Below are 24,466 nucleotides of genomic sequence, written 5' to 3'. Positions count from 1 at the left end.
TGACCATGGTCATAAGCATGAGAAGTAGCCATAAGTCACTTTTTTCAGTGCCATTGTAATTTTAAATAGTTATTAGCCCAATGGTTATAATTTTTAGTCATATGATAAAAGTCCAGGTGCTTGGCAACTGGCATATATTAATGATGGTTGCAGCGTCTGAGGGTTCTGGAATTATCATTTGCAATCTTCCTAGTAGGAAATTTCTGACAAGCAAAGTTAATGGGGGAGAACAGATTACCTTAACAACTGCATGATTCAGTTAACAACAGTAGTGATTTGTTTAATAACCATTGTAAAAAAAATCATAAAATAGGGCATGGTCAATTAATAGCTCTGATGCTTAGCAATAGAAATTCTGGGCTTTATTGTGGTTGTAAATCAAGGACTATCTGTATATCAATGGAACTTTCTTTTTTAAATCTCTTCTCCACTTTTTAATCATCAGTACTGATTTGAAAATATGAAATAATCCTAAATAGAAGCAAATTCTACTCTTATTACTGTTATTTCCAATTTGGTACTTCCTCGATGAGATGATTTACTACTCCATTGATATCAGTTAGCATAGCTCATTATTATTATTTCTTAATAATTTGAGGAATGCAATTTATTTTTTGGGGGGGAAGATGAATGGTCCTCAATTTATCATTGATAACTTAACAGTCATTCCAAATATGATGGGCTCCAAATAGGTGCAATACATCCCAAAAAGCTTTTCTGGCTGTTGTAAAATGCCATCACCCTGCTTTTAATTAGAATAACAACTAGCTCATCTTTATAACTGGTTGCAGTGTCCCATGGTCATATGAACAAAATTCATGAAGGTTTTTTTTTGCCAGTTTCCAGCATTTTTTGTCAATTTCTGGCAAAAAGCATAATTCAGAAGAATGGGTTTGAATTAAAAGCACTGCATTTGTTTAATAAATATGGATTTTCTTAATATTGCAATGATTCACTCAGTAATATTGCAAAAAAAAACCAAACTCAAATAATTTGTCCAATCACCCCAGTGCGTCAAATTATAAATGTAACAAATTGTGGTCATAAGTCGAAGTTGTTATATAAGGAAGGTAAGTATGTTTACATCTAATATTACCAAATTGTGCAATTGATTCTTGAACTTCTTTAGCATACTTTCCTTCATCAGATAACTTCTTTTTGTAAAATGGTAACCTGCAGAATTAAATGTATCAATTATTACAGATGCATTTTAAAAAGCATGAGAGAAATAATGATAAACACTTGAATATTGATTACAATTTTTATGAAAAGATAAAAACTGTTTTCACTTTAATATTTTGTAGATCTGCCAAATATATATGGATTATACATTTGAATATCATGTTAATGCTGTATTAAATAGAAAAGTAAAATAGAAATAAATTATTTTGCCTAAATAAATAAACTTAAATAATACACCAATCAAGATTGTGCACTGTTATTAATACTTGAGATGAAACAAATGTATTATTATTTAAATAGAGTCAGGTTCATATAACCAGACCTATATGGGTAAGGTTCAAGCTCACTACTTCATTATATTTTGCCTATTATACAGAAATCTCTCCAGATTGCCAATCTTAGCCTGAGAACATATAAATAAGGGTCTAATGAGCTTAAGGTGTGTGTGGGGGTGTCCGTTCTGGAACTCTTGCAATTGCACAAAGGCTTGAGGTTAATTCTGTACTTGCAGTGTCCCTACAGCCTGACTAGGTGTTTCCAACAAATAGTGACTATTTGCCACTCTGTTTATTATTAAAAGAAGTCATGTTTACAATATACAATAATTAATGTTAAAAAAAATGAATCTGGTTCTACAAGTACTCTCAACAGAGTCTAAATCATATACTGCAGAGATCCCCAACCTTTCTGGATTGACAGTCTGGAGTGGGATGGGTTTGTGGGAGGGGCAGGCTTGTGCGAATGGGGCCATGAGTGCTGGTAATGCTTGCATAAATAAGAGTTGTGTGTGCACTCAAGTGGTGGCCAATAGGCCATGTCCTAGTATTGGGCCGCGTTCCATAGGTTGGAGACTTCTGATATACAGTATGCAGCATGTGGATACATGCAGTCTGATAAGCATTTGTGCAGCTGTTGGCATTTTTCATCACTGAGTAGCTTGAGATTTAGATAAGTATGAATTGGACCCTGGGCTTTTCCAATCTTAGTCTAATATTCTAAAATAGTGCAATCCTCTAGCTGTATAGCAACTCTGTTGGGGATGAATAAAAACACTGAACAAAAACATTAAAATATATTTTAATGCTACTAAGTTGTTTAAAACATGCAGTAATAAGCTTCGGTTCATTCTTCTCTTCAGGAAATAGCAATGAAATGTTTAGATTTTACAACTGCATTATTATAATTAGTGAATATGTATATGCCCACTGTGTGGCAGCAAAGTTAAATATAAGCAAAAGAGAAAACAGAAACATAATCCTAAAGGTACTTAAGGATAGTCTCGGTACATCATTCAAGACTGAGAATACCTTTAGCACTTTTAATAAGTAGATCTCCTAAGATCCATAATATTTACTAAGAATGATTGGTTGTGTTCTAGGAAAACTAGCACACAATTGCTATTTAAGTGTGATATGTAGGACAATAAACAGAAATACTTGACTGAGTTCCTAAATATTTGATACTGGGCTAATTGAATTCTGTTAAGCTATTAAAATACTGGCAACAGTTAATAAAAAGTATGGGATCTTATATATTAGAAATACTTTCTATTGATTTATTTTTTATTTAGTTTTTCATTAATTTTACTGAATCCGCAAATGTATATCTGAATGATATATAAACTGAGGATTTTCTCTTTCAATTAATTTTGAATGAAATGTAACATAATCTTTGCTCAGTTTATTTAATACAATCATAGTTTGTGGAGAATATTTTCCCCGATATCTAATAACAATCTAAATGTTGAAATCATGTGCTTTTGCTAAAATAAAAATAAATGTATATTATTTCTGGCCACTAAAACTAGAAGGCTAGTTAATATCAGAATAAAACAGAAACATTAATTAAGTACTTACCCATACAATTTAAGAATTTCACATGTAATTTCTATAAAAACATTGTCCACTTGAATTTTCTCCACACATAAGTTTAAAATTTTAGAGATCTGTGCTAAATCATTCAGAGGCTTATAATGATTAACAATCAAGGAAAATGATAGAAAACAAAATTTTGCATAACATTTTAAATTAAAAACAAACAAACAAACCAAAATTCCAAACTTTAGTTGTAAAATTAATAACAATTTTAATGTTAGTAAGTGTGCCAGAATTCTATTAGTAAAGAAGATAAATCTTTCAGAGTTACTTAATCTCAAGTCTCAGAGTAACACCCTTTTTTCCAAATAATATTTTAGTAATTAATGAAAATAGCTGAATAGAATCTCAATTCTAAAATATATTTAGTGCTTTCCAAATTAGTTAGAAACAATTCTCATTGCTCTCAGACAGCAGTCCATTAAATACACTTACTGGGGATTGCAAACCATAATCTAATATATTTGGGGCGTGACAGATTAGAAGAGACAGCTCTAATGAACATATCAGCTACCCAAAATAGCCACATTGGTCATATAATAGCAAAATAATCCTAGATTGTATGATGTTTCCCCATTTCCAATTATAAAATAACTACATGTATGAGATTCTGTCCTACATAAAATACAGTGGAACCTCGGGTCGCGAATGCTTCTGTTTGCAACCAAATCGGGTGGCGAACAAAAAATCCACCCGATTTTTGAATCAGGTCACAATTCAAAAATAGGGTAGCAAACAAAATTGGTGTGGAAAGATTTGCTTTCTGCGACAATTTTCCCTTCGGCGCCAATTTTTGGGTGTTATTTTTGTCCGTGCATGCACAGTCATGTTTCCAAAATCCTGGAATGGATTACAGTCATGACTCCAGGCTCCACTGTATGCAGAAGTAAATCCTATTCTATTCTACACTACACACAATATATAGAAGTAGATTTTATAAAAAACATAAGAATTTAAAATTACTATTACATATCAAATTTATATCATAATCTATCAATTAATGCAAGCAACTGAACAGAGAAAACAAGTAGGATTTTGACAATAAACAGGAGTAAAACACAACAAAAAGAGGGAAATGACCATAGACCAGGGTGTTTTATAAAACTGTGTGTTCAGCCGAATATATAGCAACATTACTCAGACTCATAAGACATGTTTTATAAAATAATTCAGCTGCCTCCCATGGCTATTACCAGAGAACTCTGAACCATAAAGCATCAACTGCACTATGCAGGGCAGATCATTTCTTATATACATTCTTGTCAGCAATAAAGATTTTAAACTATTCATATCTGCCAATCTTCTGCCAGGTTGGGCCACTTAGAAGAGTTAAATGTCTGGAAAGCTAAGACTGTCATGTTCTGGTGTAAAGCTTCACAATGAGAGCTGAAAAGGTAATATCCAGAGTAATGCTAATTGCAATGATGTGTCTGAAAATGCCAACTGTGGATTAGAGTGATTTACAGTTTATAAAGATTGTAAGGGAAATATACATAAAACAATGGGAGCATACTAAAGGAATTTGGCAATACATGATAGGAACTGATTAAGAAAACAATTCTCCATGAAAAGAAAGAAAGCCCAATGGATAAAGGCTACTAAAAGTAAGATACGTAAAATATTCTGTACCTCTGAAACAGCCTTCAGTAGAAAACATACTTACATGTATTCACAAACACACACATTGCAGAACAGAAGACAGGAAGAAGGAGAGCCCTGAAGGGCAGAGGGGATGCAGCTGTGCCCTTCAACATACAAGATTTGCAGTACTTGGCAATTCATTAGAATGAAGAACTGAAATAAACCTGTGCTGCCTGGACCTACCAGCCTGTGAAATTTGCTGCTTGGTAATATAGGTTAGAAATGTGACATACCAGCTGTCAAGACATATCCAATCCACAATCTTTTATTGCTAATATACACCAGGACAAGTAAAACAGCAAATGAAATTATAGTCATGTAATAGATCTTGAAGATCTAGCAAGGAAACTGAAAGACCTGGCATTATTATCAGTCTTTCTACTTCACAGACATTAGTAAAACAAGAGAGAATATACAAATACAATATTGCAAATGAATTGATACAATGACAATATTACCAGTGGGAGAAATTTAATTTCTGTGACTTTCTGGACATTTAGCCATAGAATGCCAAGCTTGACCAGGAAGACTTTAAATGAGATCCTACACATGGATTTGAACAAAAAAAATCCTGAAATAGATCTCAAAAGAAGATTTGTGTAATGTACAAGATGTTGGCAGCATTGTTAACATGGAGCCCACTGAAACATCCATAAAGAGCTTTGGCTTATAAAGTTGATGGCTCTTTTTGGGTTAATATCAAAGAGTATTAACTAAGATTATCAACAGTATGGATCAGCTTTGGTTTGAAGGCTTAACACATCCTACTGACTTGGATCATTCCCATAACAGCCAGATCGGTGTGGTATAGATTAAAAAAAATATAGAGTAGTAGTAATCCAATTTTTATTCATATATTTTTATTTTATATAATGATTACAATATAATTAATTAATATAATTATTATAATTATATTACAATTTAATTTAGTAAATAAACAAATGTATCAATTTAAAATAGATAAAATATTTTTTTGCTTTTTTCTGCTCATGGAAGTATTTTTGGTTTCTATTTTTGCATGTAACAAAACAAGAGAAAAGGATACAACTCCATATTCATAGTGTTTCGCAACCTTCTGACATGCTTGGATTTGTTCATCTATATTCTTTAAAAAAGTAGAGTGAATGAGAGTAGCAAAAAGAGAACATGTACAGTATTTAATATTTGCAACACTGAAGATTCAATGTGTCATCAGCATTGCTTTGCATGTCTTGGGCTTTCTGCTTAGTTTTGAGGAAAATAAATCAGTTTTAGTAGTAAGCAAGACAAAGTTACTGTTTTGCTTACCATGCAAGCATAATCCCATAACAACTACAGCATTTGCAATAATGCTAGAGCTAATAAGAATTTGCTGGATTTCTTTAAGCACTCTGTACAATATATACAGAATATATTATTAGCTTTAAATTATACTGGAATAAATAGAAATAAGATTTATGCTTATTATTTGCTTTAATATACTTACTGAGTCAGTTTCTTCAAGCAATTTGGTCACGTGATTAACGTCCACATATATGAAGTGATTTCCCTAAAATATTCATTTAGATAAGATTGTAATGTTTAGTAACATCTATGAATGTAACAACTCTTCCATTTCTAACCTAGTGTTGTGACCCACAGTGATTCGGACAATGAGGAGATTGGGGAGGAACATGGGCCAGTCCTGGAGTCTGGGGAAGGCTCTGACGAGTAATCTGCATCGGAGGCAGAGATGGGGCCAGGGCCGTCTGACAGTTATCAGCTGCCTTCAGAGTCAAACATCAGCGAGGCAGAAGAGCTGGAGTCTGTTCCCAGTGTGCACATATGCAGAGTTGCCAGACGAAGGCAACAGTTGAGGAACAAAGGCTGACTTGGAAGGAAAGCCATGGGTGGACAGTGAATGGCCCCTCCCCTAGAGAATAAAAGAGGAGCGAAGGGGGACTGAGACTTTTCAGGGAACAATTAGTTCCTTCCAGTATGCTTGCCAAGTATTGCAGGGTCTGAAAGACATCGGCCTGGCCACGCTCCAAGTTTGATAAAGGTTTGTAACTGGAAACTATATTGAAAGACTGTTGGCCGGGACTTTGTTGGATAGGAAATTCATTGTAAATCAAATAAAGGAGGTTTATCAAGACGAGGACTCGGCTTTGTGCTGTTGGGGAAGCCTAGGTCAGAACACCTGTTTACTTATAAAATCTGAAAAAGTAACTTATTTCTTTTACTTTTAATAAATGGTATTTATAAATTTTACACGTTGTCCCAGTATAAAATTCAAACAGAGAATGTTTTTTGGTTTCAGAGACTATTATGAAGCAACTGTAAAATCTTAGAAGTTAAACTGAGGAGGGAAACAATTAAAGATCTACAATAATCAAAGAATGGGGCTAAAATGTTCAATCAATGAACCTACCCACCCACCTTATATAAATATGCATAGATTTTAATATTCCATACATTCATTCCAAATGTATTCATTCATTTATCAAAAGATATATCAGAATCTTATTTTTAGATAAAACTATAAAAAGCCTGTGGTATAACTACAAATGTATACAGTGTTCCTGTACTTGCACAAAAGCATGCCACCCTCCATCCTTTCTCCAGCCTTACTGCATTAATATGTACCTTTCTTCGGCCTTCCCATGCTTGCATATACCCAGACTGCTTTCACACCTAGATTGCTGCTGCAAAGTGATGTTGTCACAAGTCATTGCATCTTTTGAATGCACTTCTTAGCAATAGCAATCCTGGTCTCAGTTTCAGCCAAAACTCAAAGACTATCTTTATTTGAGCAAGATTGATGTCATCTCTAACTGCTGGATTTTGTACTTCAATGACAATGATAATGACCAAACTATATTGCTGAAGAATAGTTGAATTCTTCATTTAGGTTGCCAGAAGTCTAATTCTAGAATAGCAACGTTGAAGTAGTTTGATCTCTAGGTAATCAAAAGCAAATCTCTCTGCAATATTTGAGCACAAAATAATGTAAGTAAGTTTCAAACATCTTTTTCTATTTTTTCTTTCTTTGAATGTTTTATTTTTTTTCCTTGAATTAAATTTGTTTTGTTTTGTTTTACTATTATACTTAATATTTAAAAAGTTTTCAAAAGTTCTTACTAAATAATTCTAGGAACTAAAATATTTTAATCTATGTTTACTACAAAATATATTTGATCACAAATCATAGCTGTAACAAATATAAATAAAATAAAAATGCTTTTGGTCATGTTAAAAAGATAAGAACTTAAATAGCCATAACAATACACTGTTTCAGACTTTTATTGTGGTGCACACATAGAAGTCTAAGAAATTACAAGTCATTGGAAATATCTGTTATTTTCCATGTACCATAGGTCTGTCCTTCTGATAACTAAACATCTATGCTGCACAGGATATACATTTTATTGGTCAAAATAAAAGTAAAATGGAAAAAATTATAATCACTGGATAAATAGTTCTTTCAGCCTAACATCTAGAAAATATTCTATGTAACATCTCCAATTATTACATACTTTGTTTGCATCTCCCCTAATTTTATAAGCACAAAATTTTGCTGAATATATTTGTGTTTCTATACTATATCCACATCATCATTAAAACTGACGAGTGGGAACATGGAACTGTGAACTTCATGAAACATTGTAGGATTACACAGCTGCTAAATCTCCATGCAGATAGCAGGCCTTTCTGGCTATTTTTTAGTCTTTCTTCTGCAGTCCTATGGGTGTTCTGTGGCCATGCCTGGGAGGGCTGCTTGGGGGATCCTGGGGCTGGAGGAGTGGCTCCCTGCTTTGTGGGTGAGAGCCACTGGGTAAGGTGCCATTTATGCATTGAGTGAATGTATTCTGAGTGTGTTGGGAGATAAGTGGGGGCTGGATGTGATCCCTCTGCAGCAATAAGGAAGGGGTGGTGTGAATTTGAGGGCACTGAGACAAGTGCCAACAGTCTGTCACTGGGAGCAGGTTTTCCCCTCCCCCTTTTAAGGAAAAGTGTTGGGGATGCGGGATGGAATGGTTCTCAGAGAAGGCAGAGAAGGGCGTCCTATTTCAGTGGTAGGGAGATACAGGTAATGGGAGATATGGGAGACAAGTGGGGAGCAGGCACGGGGAACATGACCTCGGTGTTTAGTACCAGTCTCGTGTTCTGCCCCCTTGCACTCACCTCATTTTCCTGGTCAGCAGATCTGTGGTGGTTCTGGTCTTACACTGCTGCTTTTAAATGTCAGATCAGACTGCAGTAAGGCTAGCCTTATTGCCGATCTAATCCTCGAAGAGAAGGCTGATCTGGTTATATAACTGAGACCTGGCTGGGCCCAGGGGCAGACGTTCCCCTTGTAGAAATGTGCCCAGTGGGTTATTGAGTCTAAACCTCAGGGCCTGGGAGAAGGTGTGGCTGTTGTTATCAGAGAATCTCTAGTAGCCTCCAGAAGCACTATTCCACAAGTGTCCGGCTGTGAGGCCCTTTTTCTTAGGTTGGGCTCAAGGGATCAGGTGGGATTGCTGCTGCTGTACCAGCCTCCCTGCTGTGTGGCAGTTCCTTACTTGGGCTCCTGGACCTCACCACAGGGCTGGCGGTAGAATTCTCCAGTCTTATAATTCTGGGGGATTTCAACCTGCCTTCTCTGGGGTCGGCAGCAGAGGTAGTCCGAGATTTCATGGAAACCATGACTTCCATGGGCCTGTCCCAGATCATCCAGAGCCCGACTAGTAATAGTGGTAACGCACCCAATTTGGTCTTCTTGTCGGAGCAGTGTCTATGTGACCTGGAATTGGTGGACCTGTCCTTGGTCCTCTTGTCATGGTTGGATCACAGTCTGGTGGCAATGAGTTTCTAAAAAGTGCACCCCCCTGCAGGGAGGCAGGACCTATTATTGATCCGCCCCCATCAACTAATGGGCCCAGATGGGTTTCAGAAGAAGCTGAGGGTTATAACTGCAGATCTAATGTGCAGTCCAGCCGAGCTCTTAGTCACTGTTTGGAATAGGAAGGTGACTGAGGCTCTGGATAGGATTGCACCCTTGTGACCTCATCTCATCCGTAACCTCTCTGTGCCCTATGGCAGTGGTCCCCAACCTTTTTTGTACCAGGGACCGGTTTCAAGCAGAAAATTTTTGCAAGGACCGGGGGAGAGAGAGAGAGAAGGAGGGGGCTTTTCCTGTCGCCGCAGCTATTCCGAAACGCCCGTTTCACCCCCACCCCCACCCCGCCGCCCGCTTCAATCCACAGTGTCCCGTTCTGCCTGCCTGCCTGCCTGCCTTAGTTTCTGGTTGTTTGGGAGCAGCTTCGGCTGAGAATAATAACTATTCGCTCTTTTACTCAGCCGAAGCTGTTCCGATTCAACCATTAACGAAGGCAGGCAGGCAGGCAGAACGAGCACTGGGTTGAATCCTGCGGGCGGGCGGGGCGGGCGGGCGGACGGGGTGGGGAGAAACGGGCGCTTCGGCGACAGGAAAAGCCCCCCGCTTCTTTGAAGCAGTTTCTTCCTGTGCTGGTGGAGGAGCGAGAGAGCGACTGAGAGAGCTGACCCAGAGAGAAGGACAGGCTTCGGTTGCTTCCTCCCTCCCCTTCTTTCATTTGTGTCCTTGATCCCGATCCCAGCAGCATTCACCGAAGGTGAAGAAAGCCGCCATTTTTTTAAAAAAAATTCTTTGCGGCCCGGTAGAGAGTGCTCCACGGCCCGGTACCGTCCGCGGCCCGGTGGTTGGGGACCCCTGCCCTATGGTATACAGAGGAACTGAGAGGGATGAAATGCACGAGGAGACGTCTAGAGCGCTGCTGGCAGAAGACAGGAGATGAACTTGATCAAACACAGGTAAGAGTTGTTAATAAGGCCTAACTCGTGGCTATTTGTGCAGCGAAGTGTAAATACTTCTCCACACTAATTGCGTCTGCAGATAATCACTCAGTGATCCTCTTTAAGGTGAGCCGTTTCCTCCTGGAGAAGGAGGAGATTGAGGTCCACCTGAAATGCTGAGGGATTTGCAGATTTTCTGGAAGACAAAATCACTCAACTTGGTTCCCAGTTAGATGCCGGCATGGTTGATGATCTGGTGGAAGCTCCTGAGGCAGGTTCTTGCCCTGTTATCTGGCAATGGTTTGACCTTGTTGCTCCTGAGGAAGTGGACAGGATTCTAGGAAGTATGCACGCAAGCACTTGTGTTTTACACTCATGTCCCTCGTGGCCTGTGAAAGCTTCCCAGGATGTGACAGGCAGACTCTGGCGGTGATTAATGCTTCCCTACAGGAGGCGATGGTGCCCTACACCTTAAGGAGACTGTTGTCTGCACTCTTATTAAGAAGCCATCACTGAACTCCACCTAGTTGGATAATTTCCGACTTGTCTCCAATCTTCCCTTTTTGGGGAAGGTTGTTGAGAAGGTGCTTGCACAGCAGCTCCAGAGGTTTCGGGATGAAAATGATTATTTCGACCCCTACCAGTCAAGATTCCAGACTGGATTTGGGACAGAAACAGCATTGATCGCACTTTTACATGATCTCTGGTGAAAGTAGGGCAGGAGTAGTTCATCCATCCTTGTTCTACTTGACCTCTCGGTGGCTTTCGATACTATTAATCATGGGATTCTCCTGGGTGGCTTCGTGGCATGGGAGTGGGAGGCATTGTGCTGTCCTGGTTCACTTCCTTCCTCTGTGGCTGCTCTCAGTCAGTTTTGATAGGAGGGGAGATATCGAGCCCTTGCCCACTGCTTTATAGGGTTCTGCAGGGCTTGGTATTCTCTCTGCTCCTGTTCAACATTTATATGAAGCCACTGGGTGAGATCATCCATCACCATGGACTGAGGTATCACCAATATGCTGATGATACTCAACTGTATATCTTGGCCTGAGAGAAGAAGGCGGAGCCTCCTCGCCGACGGGCGGTAGATCGCAACTCTCTGCGGCTATCGCTCGTGCTCTTCGTCGGAGAGCCCCAATCATCTTGATTAGGGGCTGAAACTGCCTTGGAGGGGCAGCGGAGTAAGAAGAAGCAACAAGCCTGTTTGTGGGGAGCCGCATCTCCCCCCACTGGGCTTGTTTTTTTTTCCTCCCGAAGACGACTGCAGCGATGGTCTAAAATGGCCATCCCGAAGAGGATGACTCAGCTTGACTAAGATTTGTGCAGGAGGGAAGAAAGAGGTGGATAACATCTGAACCGGGACAACTGGGCAACATAATCAAATAAAAGTACCCCGGGATTAAGGTAACATAGAACTTTTAAGAAAAGAAACGTGAGCGGCGAAATTACAAAGAGACAGAGAAAAAAAGGAAAATATTTTTGTCAGCTAAATGGTGCTTCGAACCGGGAAAGGAAGAAGCTGGAATTAAAGATTTTATGAAATTGGACTAAAATAATTTAGGAATAATCAAGTATAAAATTAAAGCTGGACTTAAGATTGTCAAAGAATAATAATAATAAAGTTTACAAATTGGAGACTGGATTGTGTTGGAATATTGAGGTTCGAAAAACCTTAAATAAAAATACAGGGGGAAAAAGTGAAGACTTCGTATAATGGAGAGTGTCACCTTTTGATAAAAATTTAGTTCAAATAAAAAGGAAAACATTTTGTTTTTGAATGAACTGATATGGATATAACATTACAGAAATATTGAAACAAAGTAAGAATTTTGGAAAGTGAAAGCAGAACCAGAATAAAGGAAAAAGCAAGGAAGGAAAGATTGTTTGTGGGACTGATTGATGTTTTTGGTTTAGACCCTGGACTGGAATAGCTGAGAACTTTAAAAATTGAAAGAAGAAAGAAGGAAAGTAAAAGTGGTTTCTTTTTGTGGACTTTAAGGATCATAAAATATAAGAATGATGATATCTCTCTGGGATTTAAAAATGGAACTTAAAAATATGAGAGAATTACTACAGGAAAGAGGCGAATCACTTTGCTCTGTGCTAGAAAAATGGAAATGGCGATTGAAGAACAAGAAGAAAGATTCTCAGAGGAGCAGGAATTGACTCAAGGAGAAGACATTTTGAATGGACAATTAACACAAAGAACGTTACAAAGAAGTGGGAAAGAAGGAAGGTTAAAAAGTTGAATTTCAGGAAAGCAATTAAAAGGGGGAATAATTGTGAAGTTAGGAGACGCAGGAAGATTCAGCAGAAAAGGGGAAGGGAAGATATTAAGGAGATAAATTGGAATGAGAAAAGTTATGGGGAAAAGAGAGGGAGGAGAAGCAGTAAGAAACACGCATGTGAAGGGAGAAACACAGAACTGGTAAAATGTTGAAAGGAAATTGTTTCTTTACAATTAAAAGAAGGAATACTTGTGAAGTCAGGAAATGCAGAAAGAATGAGAAAAGACATGGGCAAGAGAGGGAGGAGAAGCAGTGGGAAACACGCGTGTGAAAGAGAGAAACACAGAACTAGTAAAATGTTGAAAAGAAATTGCCTTTTCAGAGATAATGGTTGATGAATTAAGGGGGATTCTGCAGGGTGACAAGGGGTAATAAGAATATTTCTGCAATTAAAAATATTTAGAAAATAGGGTAATATAGATACTGATAACTCTTATTAAAGGGGGAAATATGCTGTGGAATCCAATTGAGAAGATGTAATGACTAATGGTTTATTGGGAATTAAGATGAGGGAATAAAGGTATATTCTAATCATTAAGGTGGAACACTTAAAATAGTAAAAGGGGAAACTTATACTTGTTCTTTTTTTTTTGTGTGGGTGTGTTAAGATCTGTATTAATTTAGAATTTATAAAAAAAAAAGTGTAATGGAAAGGGAATGTGACAGACTAAAGAACCAGCTAAATTAATAAGCTTAATAAGTTTAATATAGATTATTAAAAGCAAGGAGAGACATTGAACTTCATTATTACCATTATTAGGCAAATATATATTGTTTATTTTTATTTTTAAAATAAATATTAAGGATTATACTTGAAATAATTGAAATGAAATTTAAAAATGTTTAGATTGGGATTAATGAAAGAATTTAGAATTAAACCTTATTATTATTTATTAGGCAAATATATATTGTTTATCTTTACGTTTAAAAATAAATATTAAAGGATTATATTTGAAATAATTGAAATGAAACAAAATTGATTGAAATTAATGAAAGAGGCTAGAATTAATGTGTTTGTTTCTCTCCTTACTGAAAATTTGGAATGGAAAAGGTAATAATAGAATTAAGTATGCATATATCAATGTATAATTTCTGTCATATTTGTATGTAAAGATGATGACCCGGAAATATGTTGTCCACTAAAAAGAGATTTTTGTTTTTAATGTGAAAACTGAATAAAGTCTGTTTAAAAAAAACAAACTGTATATCTTGGCCTGTGATGAATTAAGTGTTGCTGTGTCCTCCCTATCACAGTGCCTGGAGGCTATTAGGGGCTGGATGGGCAGCAACGGATTGGAATTAAACCCTTGCAAGATCGAGTGGCTCTGGGTTTGGGGTTCGTTGGCTCAGGGAGAATAGCCACCTTTGGTTTTGAATGGGTGGACTACTCCAAACAGAACCTGTGCATAATCTAGGGGTTTTCCTGGACTCACAACTTCTGCTTGAAGAGCAGGTGGCGATCGTGACCAGGAGGGCCCTTTCGCAACTGCGGGTTGTGTACCAGTTATGCCCTTTCCTGGACCAACAGTCGCTACTCACAATCACACCCTGGTCACTTCCACGTCTTGATTATTGCAAAGTGCTCTACAAAGTGCTTGAAGAACATCCAGAAGCTCCAATTGGTGCAAAATGCAGCAGCCTGAGTGGTTTTGTGCAAACCCCGGTGTGCACATATTTCAACTCTCCTGCGGGAGCTGCATTGATTGCCGATTTGCTTCTGGGTGCAATTCAAGGTGCTGGCTGTCACCTTTAAAGCCCTTCATGGCTTGGGATCAGGTTATTTGAGGGAATGTCTCTTGTCGGTCACATCTACCCGAGCCATAAGAGCAGGGAGGCAGGGAATGCTAAGAGTCCTATCCCTGGGGGAGATACACCTGGTGGGACCTAGAAGAAGGGCCTTCTCTGTGGTGGCTCCATCTCTCTGGAATATCATTCCCCCAGAGATTAGAATGGCCCCCTCTCTAATACTTTTCCGGAAGGCACTGAAGACCTGGTTCTGCCAGCGGGCCTGGGGAACCCAGAGCAGGATGGAGCCCATCAAATGGCTCCTGTGATCTGCTGTCGTCGGGGCAGGGGGTGGGAGTTGGGGGGTGATTTTTTTTTATTTTTTTCCAGATTTTGTTCTATTGTACTTTATTAATTTATTTGATTCTTTTTGTTAGTTTTTATTGTTTTTTATTTTAAATATGGTTTTACATTCTGTAAGCCGCCTCGAGTTGCCATGGGCGAATAGGCGGCAATATAAATTCAATAAATAAATAAATAAATAAATAATAAAATTGCTTTTTATGTTTTTAATCTAAACCCTAGAGGGAAAAAATGGGATATAAGTTAAAAATAAAATTAAAGATATATGAGTAAAACTGTTATGATCAGTAAGTTAATCTTTGCAAGAAAATAAATTACATCGATCAATTAAGAACAAAAAAAAAATCTAGTTCTATACAAAGTTATATAAGCCCAGTTAAGTGTAGTTTAAATATATGGTATAAATGGTATCTCATCACTGAGCAGGACGTTGGACTAGAAGACCTTCAAGGTGCCTTCTGTTATATTGTTCTGTTATCAATTAGATTGGCTTTTATTCATTTTTTTCAGCCCAACTTGGAGTATCAATTTGAGGTTGAATTATTCATCACTGAGGCCCAGAATAACTAAATCACTATATTCATGTGCATTTGCTTGGAACTAGAATCTTCATATTAGAGAAAGGCTTTGACTTAGAGCTATAGTGCCTTAGGATATGGTCCCAATGTTTAAAAAATAAAAGGTTTCTGTGCTTAGAATGAAGTCTTCTCAGGAATCTATCTGTTAAGTATATATATATCCTTTTGTATACGTATGCTCACATTTAAATTAAATTCAAGTAATGCTCAAAGTTGGTTTAGTGACCATTCAAAGTTACAAAGACACTGAAAAAGTGATTTAAGACCGTTCCTCATACTTATGACTATTGCACCATCCCTATGGTTGCATGATCAAAATTCAAATGCTTGGCAAATGGTTCATCTTTATGACAATTGCAGTGATCTGGGTCACATGATCAACTTTTGCAACCTTCTGACAAGCAAAATCAATGGGGAAGCCAGATTCATTTAACAACCAGGTTACTAATATAACAATTGCAATGATTCATTTAACAACAGTGGCATGTTGTAAAATGGGGCAAAACTCACTTAACAAATGTTTCACTTAGCAACATTTTATGCTCAATTGTGGTCCTAAATTGAGGACTATCTGCAGCTGTTTCTGTCTCAAAACCAATGAGTTTGTGCACCAACATTCTCACTTGTTACTTTTGATTTATATTTTTAAGATCGCCTTTGTGTTCCTATACCCTGCACTTTTATTTATCCTTGCCTAAAGTTTCTTCCACTGTCTGTTGTCTGTTTTGGATCCCCCCAGAGGAGAACATAGATGGTGTTTTCACCAGAACCATTTCCAGGAGAAAGAGAGAGGGGTAGTCTTTATTAATAACAGAATTGGAAGGGACCTTGGAGGTTTAGTCCACTCCAACCCCCTGCTCAATCAGGAAAGCCCATACCATTTTAGACAAATCGTTGTTCAATTTTTTCTTACAGACCTCCAATTAATCACCTACAACTTCTGGAGGGAAGTCCTGCTACTGATTAATTGCTTTCTCAGGAAATTTTAATACCCTCAGGCAGATTCCAAGGCAACAAACCCTTCTTTGATAGGCGCAGTAAAAAAACCTCCACAAATCGGGGTTGGGGAGAACACACTTCTTTTGGCTACCACTTTTTGCATTTGACAGGGCCCGTTTCGTGAGGCCCGGCAGCCCCGCCTATACGGCCCAAATTAAAGAGGCCCCATAGCTGGGTAGAAGGGTAGAATTGAATATGGCCGCCCATTTCTCTCACCTGCTCGAGGCCGTTGCTGAGTTTGCTGTCCAGCCTGGAGGAAGAGGAGAGATGTCTTGGTTTTTCGCCGAAAGAGGGAACAGTGAGGATCGGGGAAACTTCCGGCAGGGCCGGGGAAGCCATGGCTCCGAAAGGCTCGGCAACTCAGGCTTCAGCGCTGCCGTTTCCACTGAGGAAAACACAAACCGGGTGCCGTTGCCATGGGAGCGAGAGAAGCTCCAGCGGTCCCATGGGCGAAGCGGACAGCAGGCAAAGGAAAACCCGCAGAGAAAACAAACGAACACGCCCTCGACCAAAGCCCTCAGCTAGGGCGATGGGTCCCCTGCCCAGGGCAAGAAAGTTGCCTCGGACTGCGGCAGCCCCGAAATTATTGCTCCTTCTCGCCACGTCAGCTGCTATGACCTACGAAGACTCCGTTAGGTTAAAGGTGTTTATAGTTTTGCGGAAGGGAAAAGCCCTAAGTATCCGGGAAAGTAAGCCAAAGCATGTTCATTGCCCGTGAGAAAAGCGCCCCAAGGGCATGGCGCCAAAACTACATTACTACACTAATAATATCCGTCCGTCGGTTAGTAACCTTAGCGGTGTAGTCGACAGCTTTAAAAAGGAAAGAAAAGTTCGTTCCAGCTCACCAGATGGTATCGATCCAGTTCCTGGCGGTCAGAAATGGATACAAATATGAGAAATCGTCATCGTAATTTTAAAAAGCATTTATGCGGCTTTTCCCCTCCCCCCTCTTACCCTCTGAAGGCTTTTATCAGGAAAAGTTTCTCTTGATGGTTCAAAATCTTTGATTTTGATTGTGCAAAGTGATTTAAGGCAATGTGAAGATTCTCAATCCTGAAGAGAATCCCCCTGCTTCAAGAGTGTCAACATTTCCCATGTCACTGTTTACTTTGTCCTAAATGCTAATGATGTCATTTTCCAGAATAGGTTCATGGCATGTCAGCAATATCACCAGGCCTATTCAGAAATGCTGCATATGTATTTCTTTTCTATAGTTATTCTTTAGGTATTCCATTGCTTCTGGCTATAAATGTGTATAAGGGGCTACAGCTTCTATCCCTACTTCTGTGCAGCATTGCAATGCAGGTATGAAATGGTGGGATTTGCAATGTGAATCCATACTTTGTCATTTTGGCTTTATTTATTTTCACCTAACTCAGACTGCGACTCTGCACAGTACACAATATAAACACAATAAATCAAAAAGGGGAGAAAGTATCATATAAAAATAAGCAGGGGAGTACTGGTGGATTTTAAAAGCATAACTAGCATATTTATTTCATTTTCATTCAATCATGCAAATCTTATGCACTATAAAATCTCTGATAGACTGAGTGACAAAAGAGAAATCAACTGTCTGTGAGAACTCTCTGAAACAACCTTCAGTGGAGCAGAAAAGATGCATCAGACATATTTCTTCAGCTTTTATTGGTAATCAGCATTGTAGCCTGAATTGTAATTGAGTAATGATTATTCATTAATCTACTGAGGTCATTCACCTTTGTGAGCAGCATTAGGAATTTCCTATTTGTACCTCTCCCTTGACCATGTTGTAACTTTAGAGCAGTGGTTCCCAAACTTTTTCAGTCCAATGCCCACTTTGTGCTACAAACTCATCCTTGGTGTCCCCCACCCAAGGGTGGGATTTAAATTTTGTGGGTGTGGCCCAATTTGAGGATGTGGCTTGCTGGTCACGTGACTGGGTGGGCGTGGCTTGCTGGTCATATGACTTGCTGGTATAGCTTGCTGTCTGGGCGTGGCTTGCTGGTCACATGACCAGATAGGTGTGGTTTGGTGGTCATGTGATTGGGTGGGCGTAGCCAGGTGACTCACAAACCAAATACAAGTAGTCCTCACTTAATGGCCGGTTGTTTAGCAAGTGTTGTAATTTATGACTGGCCTCCCCAGAGCTACTTGACCTGTTTCTGGAGTTTTGACAGCCATGCACACACATACACACTCTCTCCCTTCTAACCCTGCTGGAGCAGGTCATTAGAATTGGCAAAGCATCTCTGATTAGATTCTAGTAGTGAATAAAATCTAATTAGAGATGTTTTGCCGATTCTTGTGCATTGACATGTGTGTCCCTTCTTTTGCACAACCCAGAAGCTTTTGTGATTCTTTGCAGCAAAAATTACTGACCTCTGGCTTTGCTCGACTTTTCAAACGTGCCACCACTGCCATGTTTTAGGTGCCAGCCCCGTAGCTCCACCCCATTGAGCCCGCTGCACCAGAGGGACCTGCCCAAGCAAGTCCGAGCGAAGCAGTGCACCAAGTCAATGGGGTGAGCCTGAGAGAGGGAAAGAGAGAGAGAAAAGAAAGAGAGAGAGAAGAAGAAAAGAAAGAGAAAAGGGAAAGAAAGAAAAAGGGACAGATGAAGAAAGAGGGGGGATGGAAGGAAGGGACAGAAAGAAAAAGAAATAAAGGAGGGAGAGAGGAAGGAGGAAGATAATGAGATATCTATTCTAGTCCAATCACCTGCTCCAGCAGGGTTAGAAGGGAGTGTGTGTGTTCTCGTAATTTACCAGTATATTTTGGTTTTGCCTTGCACTTTAAAACATCGGGGAAAGGTAATTTTTAGGGTGGAGATCTGGTCCAATGGATCCTGTTTAAAGCCTCAACAAAATGTGAGAGCTCCATAATAGTCTTGACCATGTTTCGTCCACAAAACCTTTAATAGAAGCCAAAGATGTTTCAATGTGCTGGCAAAGATGTTTCAATGTGGAAAAGGGCCTCAGTCTAAACTAGGCCTCATTTCAATCTAATGCATCAGCTCTCTCTCTCTCTCTCTCTCTCTCTCTCTCTCTCTCTCCCTCCCTCCCTCCCAGACTGGCTTTGCTCTACTTTCCCAATGTGCCTGCGGGGCCAGCGCTTCGAACATGGATGGATGGATAGAGAGAGAGACACACAGAGAGAGGCAGGTAGGTAGGTAGGTAGATATATTGGTAGATAGATAGGTAGGTGGGTAGGTAGGTAGGTAGGCAGGCAGGCAGACAAGCAAACAGGAAGACAGACAGACTTTTTGGATGGATGTATGGATAGGTAGGTAGGTAGGTAGGTAGGTAGATAGATAGATATTGGTAGGTAGGTAGGTAGACAGACAGGCAGCAGGCAGGTAGGCAGACAGAACGCGAAAGCAGCGGCACTTTGGGAAAGTAAAGCAAACCCGCCGTCACCACATTCGAAGCGCTGGCTCCAGAGCAGTGCAACAGTCATGGGGTGAGCCTGCAGTGCCGGTGCCTCGAACGCTCCCCTGCCACCTTTTAGCGCCCCTCTGCCATCCCCCTTGGGGGCGCTAAGCGGCAGCAGGGGGGTGTTTGAGGTGCTGGCACCGCAGGTTCACCCCATTGGCTGTTGCACCGGAGAGGTGCAAGGGGCTCAATGGGGTTTGCTTGCGGAGCTGGCGCATTGAACGCAGCGGCGGCACATTGCGAAAGTAGAACAAAGCTGCCTGCCCTGGGCTTCCTCAACCTTGCCCGGTTCCAGGAAGGAGGGAACTGCACCGCCCTATACGATGTGAGTGCCCCGAGGCGGGGACATCTTGGGAGGCCGATCCCTGGCGGGAGGGGCAGCCTGTGAACTTGCTGTCAGGCAGGGCAACTACAAAGAGGGGCGGGCTTGGCTGAGCAGGATCCTGGATATTGGACGTGGTCAAAGCCCCCCTTCCTCTGCCTCCCCCTAGGTCAGGGGTCTGCAACCTTAAACACTCAAAGAGCCATTTGGACCTGTTTCCCATAGAAAACAACACCGGGAGCCCCAAGACATGGGTGGGCATGGCAACTCAATGTCACTCCCACTGAGGCACATGACCCCCCCCCCCAAGGTTTTGTGGTTTTCTGTGTTTTCTATGGGGAACAGGTTGCTCTCTCTCTCTCCTCCCTCCCTCTCCCGTCTTTCTCCCTCTATCTCCCTCTTCCTCCTTTCCTCCTCCCTAATCTCTTTCTCTCTCCCTCTCCTTCTCTTTCTCCTCTCTCTTTCTCTCTCTATGCCTCTTCCTCCCTCCTTCTCCCCACTCCCACCCCCCTTCCCAACTCCCACACCCAGGGAATAACTGTAAGGAAATTTGGCCACGTTCTTTGTCTCTGGAAAGATACAAAAATAAACCTTGCATTTCAAAAGGAGTGACAGTCAGGCTGTTACCTCACAGTGCTACGAGGTTGCTGCCTTAGATGCTGCTAAATCTTTGTAAAACTGGGCATAGAGAGAGGGGAGCAGACAAAGTTGAATTGAGCCGACTCTCTCTCTCTTTCTCTCTCTCTTTCTCTCTTGGAAAGCCCTGCGTGCTCTCCCTGGGGCTCTTCGCTGTCTCCTTTTCTTTCTTCCTTTTGGAAATCTGGGCTGGCTGAAGAACTCCACCACGGCTTCCACTCGTTCCTCAGCTAGCCCGGATTTCCAAAAGGAAGGAAGAAAAAAGGATAACAAAGAGCCCCAAGTAGAGCACGCAGGACTTTCCGAGAGTGAGAAGCTTCTTTTCTTTCTTCTTGGCGAGTTTTTGGAAATCCAGGTTGGCTGAGGAATGAGCGCAAGCCGTGGCGGAGGCTTCCTCCCTCCCTCTCCTCCTCTCGTGCGCACTCTCCAGGCCCCACCACAGCCGGCTCCATGGCTGTTCGCTGCTCTTGCAGCACCTGTGCAGCACACTCAAATTTAGTGCACCTTACTCCATCCCCTCCTCCTGGAGCCCATTACAGTGCAGCGCATCAGAGCTGCTGCATTCGAAGCGCCGGCTCCAGAGCGGTGCAACAGTCAATGGGATGACCCTGCAGGGCCTCGAATGCCCCCGTGCTGCCTCTTAGCGCCCCCCTGCCGGCCCTCTTGCCTCTTAGCGCCCCCCTAAGGCATCCCACCGCCCCCAGGGGGTGGTACCGCCCACTTTGGGAACCACTGCTTTAGAGGATACAAAAAGCTTAGGATGGATTCAAGAATTCCTTTCATGACCTATTGTATCCTAGGTCTCTGAACATTTGTGTTTTATATCCACAGCCATATGTCATTCAAAAATTTTACACTTTTACCCCATAATGTCTAGCTAATCCTGTAAAAATTGCCAAACTCAGAAGATATTGTTATTCTTAAGAATGGAGAGATTTAGAACAGAAAAATGATACGAACAGTAGTGGTATTCTACTGGTTTGGCCCGATTCTGCAGAGCCGGTAGCGGCAATGAGCAGCAGAGACTGAACTGGTTCTCTCCGCCGCTCTGCTGTTGGGCCCACCGCCTGCCTGGGCTCCCATACTCACCTTTATCTTCTGCTATTGAAGCACAGCTGCTTTGCGCAGCACAGCAGGGTGTCAGGCGACAGCTGCTGAAGTGACAGAGTGCAGGCTTGCAGATGAGTTGGACCGCCTCTGCATATGCAAATGCCTCTGTGTCTCCACAAAGTGCGTGTTTGGCACGTGCATTCGCAAAGTGCATGCATGCAAGGCACACCCACCAAACCACGCCCACTGAACCAGTGGTAAAACTTTGAATCCCACCACTGGATAGGAACTTTTCTGCTATAAATTGATGAGCAGCTATTTCTTAGCTGTTGCTGTGTTTCATTGATACATTTTATTTTCATGTTGCATTTTTGTTGCATTAAACTACTTCCAATATTATTGGATTGAGCATAATATAATCCATAGTAAATAATTACAAATGCACATTGAACATGTAAAATGTGTTTCACAAAGGAAGTTTATTATGATTGTAACATCACACATTTGTTCAAGAATGGGCACACAAAGAACCCCAAACATTTCAGAATTTATACTGGTACAGTCAAATAGACAATATTAAATAAAATACAGTAGAATCACAAAACAACTTATCTGACATAAATTCAGCTCTACTGTACTCTATAGATGCAGTAAACAAGTAACAGTCAAAATTAAAAGAGCTGAGTAACATTAATCAAGACACACAGTTTAAACACAGAATGAAACCATTTATAGCTATGAAAAATTAAAGTTCAGTTATACAGATTATATTATGCATATAAATTTTATTTTGAATATCACACATACAATAAGCTGGTAGAATATTATAATGCATTGTAATGAGAAATAAAGTTATTTTTTTAGAAATCGAAAATATTTGAAGTTTACTAAAAGTATATAAACAATTTATATTTATTATATGGCTTTTACTCAATTCAAAATATATGGCAATAATATTAGTTTCATTGAAAATATTGGGTAATGACTGGTGTGTGTGTGTGTGTTTGTGTGTATGTGTGTGTGTGTATAAAATGGCCTGGCTTAATAATGATCTTAGACCTGTCATGGTGAACCTATGGCATGAGTGCAGTGGCACGCAGAGCCATCTCTGCGGGCACGTGAGCTGTCACCCCACCTCCATTCTACTGCGCATACGCATGTGCCTCCCACCAGCCAGCTGATTGTCGGGTATCTGCCATGCATGCATGTGGGGGTGGGGCGCTTGCGGGAGACGCATGCACATGTGCAGGGGGCGAGGGAGCATGGGGGTTTGTATGCGCAGAGGGCAGGAGGAGCATGGGGTTCTTGTGCAGGGGTGAGGGGAGAGCAGGGGGTCGTGCACGTATGTGCAGGGGACAGTGGGAGTGTGTGGGTCACACATGCATCTTCAGGGGAGCGTTGGGGTCATGTGTGCATACGCAGGGGTTGGGTGTTGGGCATGCATTATGGGTGCAGGCACATGTATGTGCGTGCACTTTCGGCACGTGACAACAAAAAGGTTAGCCAACACTGCCTTAGACCAATATACTGCAACGTATGAATATTAAATTGATTATTTACTTCCCTGCATTTCATACAGCATAATGGAATATTTCCACACATTTCTGTCAGATGCAAACGGGAAAAAAAAGACTATAGTCTAATTTACAAGCTATAATAAATTGTTGTTTAGCCACAAAATCATAGCTTCACAATATAATAAGGTAATGGTTATAATATAATTGAGATACAATCAAAATTAGTTTACCAAGCTCTGGGAATTGTTATAATAGCGCATAATATAAGAAAAACGAGCACAGAGAAAGTAAGAAATATGTAAGAAGAAATTAAGAGAGATTAAGAAGAAACTGGACAACCGTTTGTCTGAAACAGTATCGAGTTTCCTCTTGAGCAGGGAGTTGGATTAGAAGACCTCTAAGGTATCTTCCAACTCTGTTATTTTGTTAAGCAAATACTCATTCTTAGTCAAACACACTGTGGTAAATAATCTTGGAGCAGGACCAGTTTCTAATAACTAGCATAACTTATGTACATTCTGGCAATTAAATTTGAGTCTCTAGAAAAAGTATTAATTCTAGGAACACTTTGGTTAACTTAGAATCATACTACTGACTTGCTTTGAACTATATTTGAATTTGAACTGTATAAATTGGATTGCAATCCTATTACTTTGTATGTTTTTAAGGCATGTACATACGAAAAGCAATGTACATTTGTGGATTGAAAACTGCAGTCTATTTAACATTTCAATGTGGCTGTTTTATCTAAAAATACAAGTTTATTATTTGGTATTATATTTAAAATAAATTAATCTCTCTTTAATATGAAAAATAACTGCTTTTAATTTTGTAAGAACACTTTACTTAAAATATTTTGTGATATAGCATTAACATATTTTCAGAACATTTGCAACTAAGTGCAAATCAAAGATCCTGGACTTGCAGTAGCATTTGTAGCATAAGTATATTTCTTGGGGCATTTAATGATAAATTCCCTTGTGGGAATCTGATAATAGAAAAACTGCTCACAGAATATAGTCAATCTGATTCCAAATATATTTATTTAGAAAACAGCCTTACTTGATTCAATGGAATATACAGTACTTATTGGGGAACAAGGGATC

General features: G+C 40.2%; 1 protein-coding gene across 1 annotated transcript in view; it reads right to left on the bottom strand.

Moving 5' to 3' along the window:
• Nucleotides 1–17,472, bottom strand: part of CFAP69 (cilia and flagella associated protein 69) — a 46,895-nt gene extending 29,423 nt beyond the window's left edge. Inside the window, exons 1-6 of the mRNA XM_087946192.1 lie at nucleotides 17,380–17,472; nucleotides 16,642–17,291; nucleotides 6,163–6,225; nucleotides 5,743–5,802; nucleotides 3,039–3,148; nucleotides 1,097–1,173 (exon numbers count right to left, since the gene is read on the bottom strand). Coding sequence (XP_087802318.1) covers nucleotides 1,097–1,173; nucleotides 3,039–3,148; nucleotides 5,743–5,802; nucleotides 6,163–6,225; nucleotides 16,642–16,764 — 433 coding nt within the window. The 5' untranslated portion in view covers nucleotides 16,765–17,291; nucleotides 17,380–17,472. The remainder of the gene's footprint in view (nucleotides 1–1,096; nucleotides 1,174–3,038; nucleotides 3,149–5,742; nucleotides 5,803–6,162; nucleotides 6,226–16,641; nucleotides 17,292–17,379) is intronic.
• Nucleotides 17,473–24,466: the final 6,994 nt, after the last annotated feature.

Source organism: Notechis scutatus, chromosome Z (assembly GCF_049901735.1).
Source record: "Notechis scutatus isolate UNSWTSFEM ecotype Mainland chromosome Z, rNotScu1.2, whole genome shotgun sequence".
Taxonomy (NCBI): Eukaryota; Metazoa; Chordata; class Lepidosauria; order Squamata; family Elapidae; genus Notechis; species Notechis scutatus.
Note: the sequence above shows the minus strand (reverse complement) of the source record. Positions and strands in the feature narration are given on the sequence as shown.